Source organism: Dryobates pubescens, chromosome 2 (assembly GCF_014839835.1).
Source record: "Dryobates pubescens isolate bDryPub1 chromosome 2, bDryPub1.pri, whole genome shotgun sequence".
In the NCBI taxonomy this organism is placed as follows: domain Eukaryota; kingdom Metazoa; phylum Chordata; class Aves; order Piciformes; family Picidae; genus Dryobates; species Dryobates pubescens.
This window is the reverse complement of record NC_071613.1, coordinates 37,060,003-37,074,092: the sequence shown is the minus strand read 5'-3', so window position 1 is coordinate 37,074,092 and position 14,090 is coordinate 37,060,003. Positions and strand designations below refer to the sequence as shown.

The 14,090-nt window shown below is 41.0% G+C and overlaps 1 protein-coding gene across 4 annotated transcripts in view; it reads right to left on the bottom strand.

Moving 5' to 3' along the window:
- Positions 1-12,843: 12,843 nt before the first annotated feature.
- Positions 12,844-14,090, bottom strand: part of KCNH7 (potassium voltage-gated channel subfamily H member 7) — a 217,173-nt gene continuing 215,926 nt past the window's right edge. For all 4 annotated transcript variants that reach the window (XM_054175088.1, XM_054175105.1, XM_054175096.1 and 1 more), the window contains one exon: positions 12,844-13,958. In XM_054175088.1, the coding sequence (XP_054031063.1) occupies positions 13,692-13,958 (267 nt within the window). In that variant the 3' untranslated portion in view covers positions 12,844-13,691. The remainder of the gene's footprint in view (positions 13,959-14,090) is intronic.

Sequence of the window (14,090 nt, the reverse complement as noted above, 5' to 3'; positions counted from 1 at the left end):
AGGCACCAACCGAAATCAGACATTCCAGTAGAACAGAATAGAATAGAATAGAATAGAATTAACCAGGTTGGAAGAGACCTTCGAGATCATCGTGTCCAACCTATCATCCGACACTACCCAATCAACTAAACCATACAACCAAGCATCCTGTCAAGCCTCGCCCTGAACCCCCCCAGCGACGGCGACCCCACCACCTCCTCAGGCAGCCCATTCCAGTGGGCAATCACTCTCTCTGTGTAAAACTTCCTCCTAACCTCCAGCCTAAACCTCCCCTGATGCAGCCTGAGACTGTGTCCTCTTGTTCTGGTACTGGTTGCATGGGAGAAGAGACCAACCTCCGCCTCACTACAACCCCCCTTCAGGTAGTTGTAGAGAGCAATAAGGTCACCCCTGAGTCTCCTCTTCTCCAGGCTAAGCAACCTCAGCTCCCTCAGTCTCTCCTCATAGGGCTTGTGCTCCAAGCCCCTCACCAACCTTGTTGCCCTTTTCTGGACACGCTCCAGCAAGTCAACATCCTTCCTAAACTGAGGGGCCCAGAACTGGACACAGTACTCGAGGTGCGGCCTAACCAGTGCAGTGTACAGGGGCAGAATGACCTCCCTGCTCCTGCTGGCCACACTGTTCCTGATGCAGGCCAGGATGCCATTGGCCCTCCTGGCGGCCTGGGCACACTGCAGGCTCATGTTCAGCCTACCATCGACCAGCACCCCCAGGTCCCTCTCAGCCTGACTGCTCTCCAGCCACTCTGACCCCAGCCTGTAGCTCTGCATGGGGTTGTTGTGGCCAATGTGCAGAACCCGGCACTTGGATGTGTTAAATCTCATGCCGTTGGATTCTGCCCATCTGTCCAGCCTGTTGAGGTCCCTCTGCAAAGCCTCTCTACCCTCCAACAGATCAACTCCTGCCCCAGCTTGGTGTCATCAGCAAATTTACTGATGATGGACTCGATGCCCTCATCCAGATCATCAATAAAGATGTTAAAGAGCATGGGGCCCAGCACTGATCCTTGGGGCACACCACTAGTGACTGGTCACCAGCTGGATGTGGCACCATTCACCACCACTCTCTGGGCTCGGCCCTCCAGCCAGTTCCTAACCCATCGCAGTGTGCTCCCATCCAAGCCATGGGCTGACAGCTTGGCCAGGAGTTTGCTGTGGGGGACGGTGTCAAAGGCCTTGCTGAGGTCCAGGTAGACTACATCCACAGCCTTCCCCGCATCCACCAGGCGGGTCACCTGATCATAGAAGGAGATCCTTCCTAAATCCATGCTGGCTGGACCTGATCCCTTGGCCATCCTCCAAGTTCTGTGTGACTGCACTAAAGATGACCTGTTCCATAATCTTTCCTGGCACTGAGGTCAGGCTGACAGGTCTATAATTCCCTGGCTCATCCAACCGGCCCTTCTTGTGGATGGGCACCACGTTGGCCAGCTTCCAGTCGTCTGGGGTGTCTCCAGTGAGCCAGGACTGCTGAAAAATGATGTAGAGCGGCTTGGCCAGCACATCTGCCAGCTCTCTCAGCACCCTGGGATGGATCCCATCTGGTCCTATGGACTTGTGGGGATCCAAGTGGCTAAGCAGATCACCAACTACCCCATTAGTAGTGGTACCCCTGTGAACTGAAGCTTTTGAAAGATAAGCCTTACTGCAGAATACAGACCCACAAAAGGCCATCAGGGAAGTAAAGGTGACTTGTATACTGTAATTGTGCGCTTTACATATGTCTTTAAGAGTGTTGTGTGGGTTTCCCTCCCCCCCCCCCTCCCCCCCCCCTTTCTTTTTGTTTGAGGAACCACAGCTTGCATACAGAGCAGGAAGCTGTGGTGCATGTGATAAACTTAATAGACAAGTTTGTTGGACAGTCTGAGACTATTGTAACAGCCTTTCTAAGGTATGGTTTCACCCACACAGTAGATGTCACTGAGCTTCAGAATCAGAGAATCAGAGAATGGTTTGGGTTAGAAGGGACCCTAATGATCACCTAGTTCCAACTCTCCTGCCATGGACAGGGGCCACCTCCCACTAGAACGGGTTGCTCATGGCCTTGTCCAACCTAGCCTTGAACACTTTTGGGGAGGGGGCATCCACAGCCTCTCTGGGCAACCTGTTCCATTGTCTCACCACCCTTCTGTATAGAATTTCTAATACCCAGTGTACAGAAGCAGGCTTGGATTCCATTGCAGGGTTTTAGGGAGCCTCGGTGTAAGTCTGAGGTAAGGTGGAATATTCTTGGCACAGTATCATGTTTTGTAGCAAGGTGATAGAGTAAATAGAAAAGTATCAGAATTACTGTGTTACTGTGTTTAGCTTTGGTCCTGGACAGTTTGAGAGTGAAAAATTGTAGAGGGTTGATTTGAGTTCCAATACAGTGCTTCCAGGATTGCAGAACTTGGCATTTATTTGAAGGAACTGGATTTACTCAGCCTAGAGAAAAGAAGGCTTATGTCTTTGAAAATTATTAGGGGCCTGGAGCACCTCTGCTATGAAGACAGGCTGAGGGAGCTGGGGTTGTTCAGCCTGGAGGAGAGAAGGCTCTGTGAAGACCTAAATAGCAGCCTTCCAGTACGTGAAGGGGGCCTACAAGAAGGATGGGGAGAGACTGTTTACAAAGGTGTGTAGTGATAGGACAAGGGGCAATGGCTTCAAATTATAGAAGAGTAGATTTAGATTGGATGTCAGGAACAAGTTCTTTACTATGAGCATAGTTGAACACTGAAACAGGTTGCCTGGGGAGGGGCTTGGGGCCCCATCCCTGGAGGTATTCAAAGTGAGCTTGACACAGGTCTAGGTAACCTGATCTAGGTGAGGATGCCCCTGCTCACTGCAGAGGTTAATGGACTAGATGACCTTTGGAGGTCCCTTCCAACCCACATTATTCTGTGATTCTATGATTCTGTAAAATACAATGAGACTCTTCCAGCTCCTAAATGATACATCCCTCTTCACAAGGGGGCACAGGACAAGGGCCAGTTGGCACATGTTTCTTCTTTTGTCAATGTATAAGAAAAGATAATTTCCACTATAAAACCAGCTATACACTGGAATATATTGCCCAGAGAAATTGTGAGAGTTTCCTCAACAGAAATTCAAGACTTGCCTTGGCAGGATTTGGCTTTTAAAAGGAAACCAAATATCCCCAGAGGGTATTTCCCAGACCAAAATTCCTGTAATTCGATTCATGCCCTCAGCTGCCTGTGGTTTTGAGATGTGTTACAGCATTCTGAGCTTCCTTCAGTTGCAGGATTTTGTAGAACTTAGTTTTATTTTCGTTTCATTGTTGTCCTTTCTACTTTCAGGTTTCAGTCTTACTTTGTCATTACTTTATGCAAGTTTCCTTTGAAAGATTTCTGAAGGAAGTCTCACTCCTTTACCCCCTCATTGCTTTTTCCTTCTGTCTTCAGCACCTTACCTGGATGGCACATCAGTCTTTCTTGTAAAGCCTCAGGAGACTGAAATTAGTCACAGGGTTCATAAGCAAAGACCGGGACAGGGGTGGGGGATGACCTCAAGAACTTCCCTCACTGGGAGGCGGGGCAGAAATGCTGAGCCATGGCAGCTGCCAGTCCTGCTGCTTCCCATTCGCAGCAAGGCTAAACTCCACATGTGCAGCTGGGGTGACATCTGAGTAGCAAAGGCTGGAGCACACTTGAAAGTAATGTAGATGCTTCAACATCTCCAGGAGTCACATTTAGGATCTATATGTTCCAGAAGGAAGCTGCCTGCTGCTGGAGAGGCTTGAGGCAGTGTAGTAGACATGGTCCCAACAGCTGCTCTGGGTTGGCAGGCTCAGCTGGTGGGTGGGCTTGGGGCTGGCCAGTTTTATATGTGGGAGCCATTTGTGGTTGTGCTAACACTGGAAACTTGGGACAACCCCCTTGCATTTTCCTCTTCCAGTTTTCCCAAAGACTTGCTGATCTGACTACTTCAGTCTAGTATTTATTTTTACAAGGCCATGGGCTTTGTATTCTGTCACTTTTTCTTGTTGGTTGCTGTAACCTCAATGTTCCTCTCAGGTGATTGTGTGGCATGACAAGCCTTGCATTACTGTACCTGTAAAATTTCAACTGTGTGATGGCCTTTCAGTTTTCATAGTCATTTAAGTGCTTGAATAAAACCTCCCATGTTTAAATGTAGATAAAGTGAGCTCTAATTTGCTGTTATAAATAAGGGCAGCGTATTAGCACAGTAAAATATATAAGCTGCTCATAAAATTGTAGTTCTCAAATACTGGAAGCCACTTCAAATTGTATGTGACCCAGCAACTGCATTAAAAAAAATTTCAAATAACAGTGTCTAAAATGACTACAGTGTCTTGCAAACATCACTAATGTCCACAAGCTATCTGTTTGTAAACAAAACCACACCCACCCTCATGACTCCAAAGTAAACCAAAACCTAGCAGTACAATGCAAATGCTTCTGCAGTTCTACTGTTCTGTTTATCACCAAGTGTTGTCAAAATGCCTTTAAATGGAGGTCATTTAAGAAAATAAATCCAGTAGTAGGACTGAGTCTGAAACTGATGTATTTTGCAAAATAAACAGTACAACAGGTATTTCTTAATCATGCATAAGGTACATTTTCATTGTAAATTAAAATTATTTCAGGCTATCAAGGTGAAGATACTGGGGTTTGTGTTTGTTTGTTTTTTAAATTATTTTTTTCCCCCCTCCCAAAGTATTGCAAGTATAGATGACTGGAAAGCCAGTGACAACAATGCCAGGAGCAGTTTCAGATATGCCTTATTGTGCACACTCTGGATGTTCTGTGTATGCTGGTACTTACTCTGCTGCTGCTGCCCCCATGTTGATATACTTCAGTGATACTGCTGGACTGGTAAGATAATAAAAATTGTATAACTATATAATCAATGGTGAAAGCAAGCCTGTGTTTTGCATCAAGAACAGTGTGGCCAGCAGGAGCAGGGAGGTCATTCTGCCCCTGTACACTGCACTGGTTAGGCTGCACCTCGTGTACTGTGTCCATTTCTGGGCCCCTCAGTTTAGGAAGGAGGTTGACTTGCTGGAGCGTGTCCAGAGAAGGGCAACGAAGTTGGTGAGGGGTTTGGAACACAAGCCCTATGAGGAGAGGCTGAGGGAGATGGGGTTGCTTAGCTTGGAGAGGAGGAGACTCAGGGGTGACCTTATTGCTCTCTACAACTACCTGAAGGGAGGTTGTAGACAGGCAGATGTTGGTCTCTTCTCCCAGGCAGCCAGTACCAGAACAAGAGGACACAGTCTCAGGCTGCACCAGGGGAGGTTTAGGTTGGATGTTAGGAAGAAGTTCTATACAGAGAGAGTGATTTCCCATTGGAATGGGCTGCCTGGGGAGGTGGTGGAGTCACCATCATTGGAGGTGTTCAGGAGGAGACTTGATGGGGTGCTTGGTGCCATGGTTTAGTTGTTTAGGTGGGTTGGATTGGTTGATAGGTTGGACACGGTAATCTTGAAGGTCTCTTCCAACCTGGTCTATTCTATTCTATTCTATTCTAAAGCTTTGTTTTATGAGAAATGAGCTCATTACTAAATTTTAAATACAGTTTATTGTAAAATAAAGGCAAACAGTGCTGGTTGTATACCAGATTTGCTAGAGGCATGCCGTAACAACACAAGTTGAGCTTATATAGCTGTCAAACATACATATTCATAAATATCTCCACAAATCCCTTTACATTTCCCAGGCATCATCCCACCCCCCTCCCCAGTCCCAGTCCCAGTCCCAGTCCCAGTCCCAGTCCCAGTCCCAGTCCCAGTCCTGCCTGTTGTTGGCTGTGGTCATCAGGGCTGGGATAATAGTTGCACTCTTGATCCCTGGTCTCTGACACCATGATTCCTCACTCTCCCCCTCCATTTCTCTCCCAATACACATCCTACACAACACAGACTACAAGCAGCCAATCAGCTTAAGGATCAAATGCCGTGGTCCCCAGCAATGCCCAGCACCCACCTCCCCCTGGCAAAAGCCAAATAAAACAATTTTTCACAGTTTTATGCTTTTCCCCCTTCACTAGAAATACCTTAGCATAATGTTCCCAGTGATAATAATTCCTCTTCAGGTAAAATGTACAGTTTCCACTAATAATTGCAATTATGGTTGATAGCAGAGTTTGTGGTACTATAGATTTGATAGATATGTTGCTGTTTAGTAAGATAAAATTAATCAAAATATGTTGACAGTTCATGTTCAGATGTTCAGATTCTCACTGCTATTTTGAAACAGTGTTTCTTCTTTAGATTAGCTGTACTTTATGATCCATGTTAGTGCTGTAATTCTGTATGCAACCTTCAGCTGCAAAACTTTAGAGACTAGGATTCCGATTAACTTTTTTCTGTACTACATATGGAACTGGGCTAGGAAAATATAACTCTCCACTTACACGTGAGTGACTCTTTTTGAATTAGAGTGGCTTATTTTTTCCTCTTTGTATTTTAAATTGCATAGGCTCTGAACCTCAGTGCTTCTATTTCTGCTTCATATTGCTGCACTTGGTGAGTAACAAAGTACTGAAAAGAAAGGTCTCATAGTTTATGGAATTTGCATGTAAATTCTACATTAGAAAATGCTACAACTTTGATACTGTGAGAAATTTTTACATTTGGGTTTCGCAAGGGGAAGGTGGGTGCTGGGCATTGCTGGGGACCACGGGGTTCAATTCTTAAACTGATCAGCTGGTTGTAGTCTGTGTTGTGTAGGATGTGTACTGGGAGAGAAATGGAGGGGGGGAGTGAAGCATCGAGTTGTTGGAGACTGGCCTAGAGTGACCGGGTCAAGAGTACAACTATTATCCCAGCCCTGATGACCGCAGCAACAACAGGTGGGGCTGGGACTGGGGAGGGGTGTGGGAGCATGCTTGGGAAATGTAAAGGGATTTGTGGAGATATTTATGAATATGTATGTTTGACTTCTATATAACTCAACTCATGTTTTTATGGCATGCCTCTAGTGAATCTGCTACGCACCCAGCTGACCACCAGCAGTATATGAATTGGAAATCAGAGCTTCCATTACACTTTCACAATTACTCAAATGAATAATTATATGGTTGTCGTTCCTGAAGATGTGTTCAGTATTCAGTATTCAGTATCACTAAGGTTGGAAGAGACCTCAAAGATCATCGAGTCCAACTTGTCACCACAGACCTGAACATAATGCATGCAGCTGTAACAAAATAATCAAAATATATATGTAAAAATAATGGATTTGATTTCAGTTGGAAAACACTTTTAAGATCAGTGAGTCTAACTGTTGACCTAACACCTCCAGGGGTGATGACTCCACTGCCTCCCTCAGCAGCCTATTCGAATGCTTGGCTACTCTTTCTACAAAGAAATTTTTCCTAATATCCAATCTAAACCTCCCCTGGTATTTGTCTTAGCATTAGCATGTAATTCATTTTACATCTTAATAGTGAAAGCATAATTATGTATTGATATTCCCTAGTCTTCTATTCTACTGCAGATTATTACTGTGAATATCCCTGCTTGTTAGTGGTATAATACTTCATTGTTATGGGAGGTTATTGCTGGATTGCCACAGTGGAATGTGGAGGTTCTCAGTAGAATGTAAGCAACAAACTGCACTGTGTTCAGCTGAGTAAATGATTTTTGGACATGCTGTAACTGATTGTATGAAATAAGATTGAGGATTCAGTTTTGTTGCTAACAATCCAAAAGCAGAAACAGCCTTGACCATCTCTTCATGCAATTTTGTGAATGCTTTTCATCTAGTACATAAGTTATTTCTGAGATTTAAACTTGTGGGTCCCTCCATCTGTCAGGATGTAAGCAGGCCATTCCTTTGGAATCTCACTGATTGGTTAGTGTCATTGTACTTGTCACATTTCCAAAATCTCCAATCTCTTACCTGTTATGTCCTCTTCAGGTTCTTTCAGTGCACCATGACACCCCACAATCTGAACTGTTGGAGGAAAAGTCCAACTTGTCAAAGTTCATGTTTGGAGGAACTGCTGTGAATGGGAGCTATTGTGCAGTTCTTAACCTTCTTGCTTGATTAAGACTGTGCTTTGAACAAATACTTTATAAGTGCATGATGCATAGCAAGAAGTATTTTTTGCATTTTACTATATTTAGAAGCATGCCTTTTTGGTTTTGTCTGTGCATGTCTAACTCCAGACAAATTTCTGTCTTAAGCTCAAGAGCTTAATAAAAAGGAAAAGCCTATGTCCATACATAATAAGCTGTGTCTTATAAATGGGTAGGGTAGCTTGCTTACACAAGTAAAGCATCAGATACCCTAAATGCTGTATGCATTTTTTCCATTAGTAGTAGCATACTCTGAAAGCTCTGCTGGTTTGGAGAAACAAGAGAAGTGGATTCCATTAAAAACCCAAGATGTTCTAGTTAAAACTTTATTTTGCTTGACCATGTTGCAATACAGTGGCTTGTTGTTGTTGTTGTTGTGAGGCAAGTTCAGGTGATACTACTTCAATACAGTTAGAATGGTCTTCAACTGATTGTATTTTTTTAATCCCACCTAAAGCTTTCCCCCAGGGAGATCTGGGAACGTACTGGGGTTTTGTTTGTTTGTTTGTTTGAACTGTTTGGGTTTTGGTTTTGTTTGGTGTTGGTTGGTTTGTTTTAACAGCTCATTTTACCTCAAAAGTTTCCAACAGCTATTCAGCTCTCAAAAAGAAAATTATTCAAGCAATGAAAGTGTCTGACTATGAAGATAGATATTTAAACAGCACTTTTGCTGAAAGTGTTTGGTGAAAATTTGGACCTCAATGGAAAGCAATTGTGAGCTGCTTTATCCAGATTAATTCCTCAGTTGGTGAAGTTAGAGGGAGTAGACATGGGTATAACTTCCAGTTTTACTTCAGGGATAGATGTTAATATGGCACAAGGAGATAACTGTGTGCACAGGATTGTCTAAAAATGACAAATTTTGTATTTCTGTTCTGTGTGCTTCCAGCCAGTGATCACACTGTCCTGTGTAATCCTGTTCTTTTACATTTGTTCCCTTGGTGTTAAATATAATTAAAATTTTATTTTGCTCAGTGGTTTTGATATAGAAATATATCATTCTGGGAACCCTGTTAATGGTGTTTGCATTAGAGCAACTAAATTCAAGTCAGTCACAAACGTTCACATCATATTGGTTATGACTGAAATAAGTGCTTTACATTTATTGATGCATATTTAGTTTTCATGATGATATAAAATATTGAATGTCTGTGCAGTATACAAGTACTTTTATTTCTATAGCAAACAATTTTCCAGGAGATCTTTTCTGAAAGCAAAGTAATAACTTATATTAACTAGATTATACAAAACCTGTTACACAAACAGGACTTGCTACAGCTCACTGTAGTTAAGTATTTATCTAGACTAAGTTTTCAAAACATTCTTTGTATTTCCAACTTTACAATATCAGAAAGTATCAGTATAGAGAATGTAAATAATGCATAGAAGGGGCAAATGCCTCCTGAGGGAGGCTTTAATTTGAACCATCTAATTTCCATTCCAAAGAGAATAGCCATATTCTACATTCATTAATAATCAAAGAACTTCCCATTGGGCATTTAAAAAAACCCCAAATATCTAGATGCAGAAAAATGTTTCTTCATTAATAATGCAGTTCTATCTACTATTTGTACATAGAGGTGCAGCGAGAAAAAGTAAGCTTGCCATTGTGATGCCTTCATGCAATTACAAACTCTGGGACATGCTCCTTTAGCATCATGGATAAAACTCAGTGTTGCCTTGATTTTCATATGTGTTCTGTTCTGTGGATCTTGGTTTGTTGTTCCGCGCCCCCCCCCCCCCCCCCCCCCCCCCCATTATGCTATTTGCTGTTTCACTTCGAATACATTATTTTTCAAGTCTAGGAAAAAAACAATGTATAGAGTAGATGCAGTATATAAATAACACTGGGACTGCTGTGTGGTATAAGTACATAGCCAAAATAAAAAGGAAATTTACATTCAGAGTATTAAAGGACCTTCTGTAAGTAAGTAGTGACTTAAAAGTTAATTCCATGTCTGAACATCTTTTGAAAATATACCAATGGCTGCATACCATGTCTGTCTCCAGCCTGAATCAGTTTTACAGTTTACCAGTATTTTCATGCAAATTTTGGTGTTCATTTTGAAGGTGAGGCTAGGATAATGGGGTTCAGTAACAAGCTTCTCAGGAGACATCAGTACTTTGGAATAATCTCTCAAGGGAAGTAGTGGATTCCCTGACACTGAACAGACTCAGCTTGATGGTGTGCTGGGCCATCTCATTTAAACTGTAATATTGCTTAAAAAGATCAGGCCAGATGATCCTTGGGGTCCCTTCCAACCTGGCATTCTGAGATTCTGTTAAGTATTTGAAGTTGACAGTGTACCAATGGATTACAAACTGCTCTGCATTATTTCTTGGTACAGCTGGCTTGGAATATATCACCTTTGGTGCATTTGAGGAGTCTGTGCAAAAGTTTTTGTGGAGAAAAATTATAGGTTTTCTTTAATAAAATAAATAGCTGTATTATCTCAGTGATTCTGAAAATGCTGATATGTTATTGAAGCCACAAAAATTCTGTATGTAAATACAGGAAGGGCCTGTAGGTGAATGGAGAGGAGGTGCCTACTTGACCTAGATTCCCAACATGATGAAAAACGTCATAATCAGTTTTATAGTTTATCAGCGTTTTCATTAAAACTTTGATGTTGGTTTGCATTGCTGGCTCCATTGGAATGATTTTGTCTCTGATTTAAGCCAATGTATAAAAAGACCAACCTTAAATACTAGTGTTTACACTGTCAAAATATTTAATGGGAGAGTATAGAAATATCAAAGCTTCTTATCTGCAGGTGTGTAACGTACAACTTACAATCGAGGAATTGTGCCTTTTGCAGTGCTGCTATTGCTGTCTCCTGCAATTCTGTTTGTGCCCAGCATAGGTCAGCAGCTCTCAAACAGGAGGACATACATCATCTGTGGACAAATCTCAGGTTGCTTCACCTAAGCAGGCAGCCAGAGGCCACATAATGCTTTTCTACTTCTTGCATGTTACTCATATTGGTGAGTCACGCAGAAGCTCTTGTGAGTGACCTGTGCTCACAAGAGAGATGATTGCTAGGACACAACCTGCATCAGGAAAAGGTCCATCCATGGGCAGCAGCTGTGATGCAACCAGAGAATCTGTTTACTGAATGAACAGAGTGGGAGCATGTCTAAGGAGTTTATAATCTTCATAACTTTGCAAAGTCTTCCCTAGTTGCCCCCATTGGAGATTTTTCTTCCTGATAAATACAAAGAAGTGAAGGAAGAAAGTATTTCTGACTGAGGAAGGGGAGTAAGGGATAGAGGTTTTCCTCCACTATGGACTAATTAAAATTGCTGTCTTTTTTCCCCAATAGTCCTTCCCCAGTCCACTTGTTTGGCTCAGTCTGCATTAATGTGAAATACCAAGTGATGAAATTGGGTAAATGCATTTTGTAAAGCAAGGCTCATGCATTATGCTGGTGTTGCTAATTTTATTTTTAACTCAAATCAGACTGTTTCAAGGGGAGCATAAGCACAAATACTTTTTTAGAAAATGTGCCAGCTTGTTTATTGTAACGGACATTAATATTAGTTACTAGACCGAGATAGAGCAGAAGTTGGTAATGCATGCTATTAAAAATTATTAATAAAAGAAAAGCAGAAGCTATTTCAATTTGTTATTTAGCACTTCTGTTTCCATGGAGTATAGTCAGTCAGAGATTCTGACTGGCCCAATGATGCTGTCATCCGGGGTGTGATCCTGCAAGGTACTAAGCAGTGCAGGCCTCCTCTTAGTGGTAGATTAAGAACAGTCAGCACATTGTAGCATTTGGACCTTTCAACAGTCAACAGTAGCATGAGGCAGAAGAAAATTTGATCTTGTGTGGGAAGTGTTGGCTTCTTTATTCACTTATGAAGCTCTTCAGTTAATCAATTTTTGTATCTTTATATGCAAAGGTAAAGCAGAGTCTTGCTCAGTAGCTCAACACTCACTAATTTTAAATGAGATTTAGCCACCTTGGGTTTATCTACTAGCTGTGTATGACTAAATGTGTTAGATAGTATTCCGACTGCAACATGCAATGTGTGTATCTACTAATGTGAGGGTCAAGCACTATTTATTGCATTGCACTGGTTTATAACAGAGAGATTAATTTGGTTTTAGTTAAAATTGAACTGTTCCCCCAGTAAGTGGGTTGCATCCTTTTCTGAAAGCAGTTCTTTTCTTAGAGGTATTTCACATTAAAGCTTTAAGATTAAAAAATCATGTGAACGTTTTAAAATATTTTAAAACAGTACTAAAAAGGTCATTTCCTTCTAAAATAAACACAACATTTGAGGCAGAATAATATTTTAATAAAATTAAATCTAAGTATTCACAAAGCATTATGCATATACAGTACATACTGTATTTAAAGCCTACAGACCTTAAATCATTTTATTCTAATGTAGTCAGCTTTGGACACAAGCTAATCTTACTCATTTTGTAATAAGAAAGTTTACAATTTTTCCTGAAAGTGATTTTACATATATACATATATATATATATCTATATCTATACTCCTACATGTAAGTGTAGGTATATACACACACTTGTGTCTATGTGTATATAAATATATACACACGTATGTACATATATAAAATACACACATTCACACATACAGGAATGTGTGTGTGGCGTGTGTCCACATATACATATATCCTATCTAGGATCATTGTAGAGGGATCAATCAGTAAAAACCCTAATAATTAGAAAACACAAATGTGTCAAGTAGTTTTTAATTGAACAGATTGATACCAATTTGTATTGAACAAAAGGAACGTGGTCTTCTGTATTACATAAAAATTAGACTTGTTTACTGTGTTTGATTATGTTTGTGTGACGAATGAAGAGTAGCTGTCTGTTTGTGAAAGCTAATTTCTATGTCGATTCTTTTTTATTTTATTGTTATTTAAAGTCTTCTAAGCAAATTATTCAATTAATTCAGTTTTATTGATGCAACCTGTGGTGGTATTTCCCAGCATGAGGCAGAGTTTCCCCGTCTGTTAAAATACATCCCTACTTCTAACTGGTTTGTAAGGAGGCCGGTTCCTCTGCCCTAAGTGTTCCAAAGCCAGAAGAATTGCTTATCTTATTCTTTCTCTAGATTCAGAATAATTGTCATTAATTGTAAAAAGCTCACAAAGAGAAAAATAAATACTTTTTCAAAAGTGAGCTAGAAGAACGTTTTGCTTGAATTTTAGCTTGGTCAGGCAAGAGAGTTTTCTGTGTGAATTATTGTTATTGGTCTGTTATTTGGTTTGAAGACATATTCACAATAAAATACTGTTTCCATGATAGCAGTAAATGGTAATCTCCATGCAATGTAAACTGTTATTTCAGAACATGCCTGTTATTTAAAAAAAAAAAATAAATAAAATAAATAAGGTGCCTTGAGAATGCTGGCAGTTTTACATTTGGAACATAGAATTAGTGTGTGTGTCTGTCTATATATATATATATATATATATTTACATCAGAAATGCTCAGCTTTACCTTACAAGCTTCAGATTTAGGAAAATATACAGTACTTTTGCATATAATGGTATATTCCTTGTAGCCCCTGAGTCAAGTATAGAGGATTAAAAAAAAAAAAAAAAGAAAAAGAAAAGCAGCCATTAAAAGCACTTACATTTTTATGTGAAGTAATAGTATAAAAGTATTATTTCCCTGGAAGACCAGGATCAGAAACATGCCTATGAAGACTCAAGATTTCTACAGTGCTTAGTGGAGATTCTGGCAAGGAAGGGTGCCTAACTGGCTGGAGATAAGTTTTACAGTGTTGTGGGGGACATGCTACAGGCTGGTCATGTTCTTGATCTAAAAAAGAAGCCAGGTTGTCTTCTGAGGCTGTGTTAAGATGCACTCCACTTGAGAGGGATTCTTTGGATTTAAGTTTCGATTTTTCAAGGTCTAGAAATTCAGGACACTGAAAAGGAGAAGAAATATGTTAGTAATTAAATTGGCATCTTCCAGGCTCTTGTTCTGCTCAAAATTAGTACATTGAGATGGTTGCTGGAAAGCTATGTTTGAAAATTAAGCCGTGTGCTGAAATATTTTT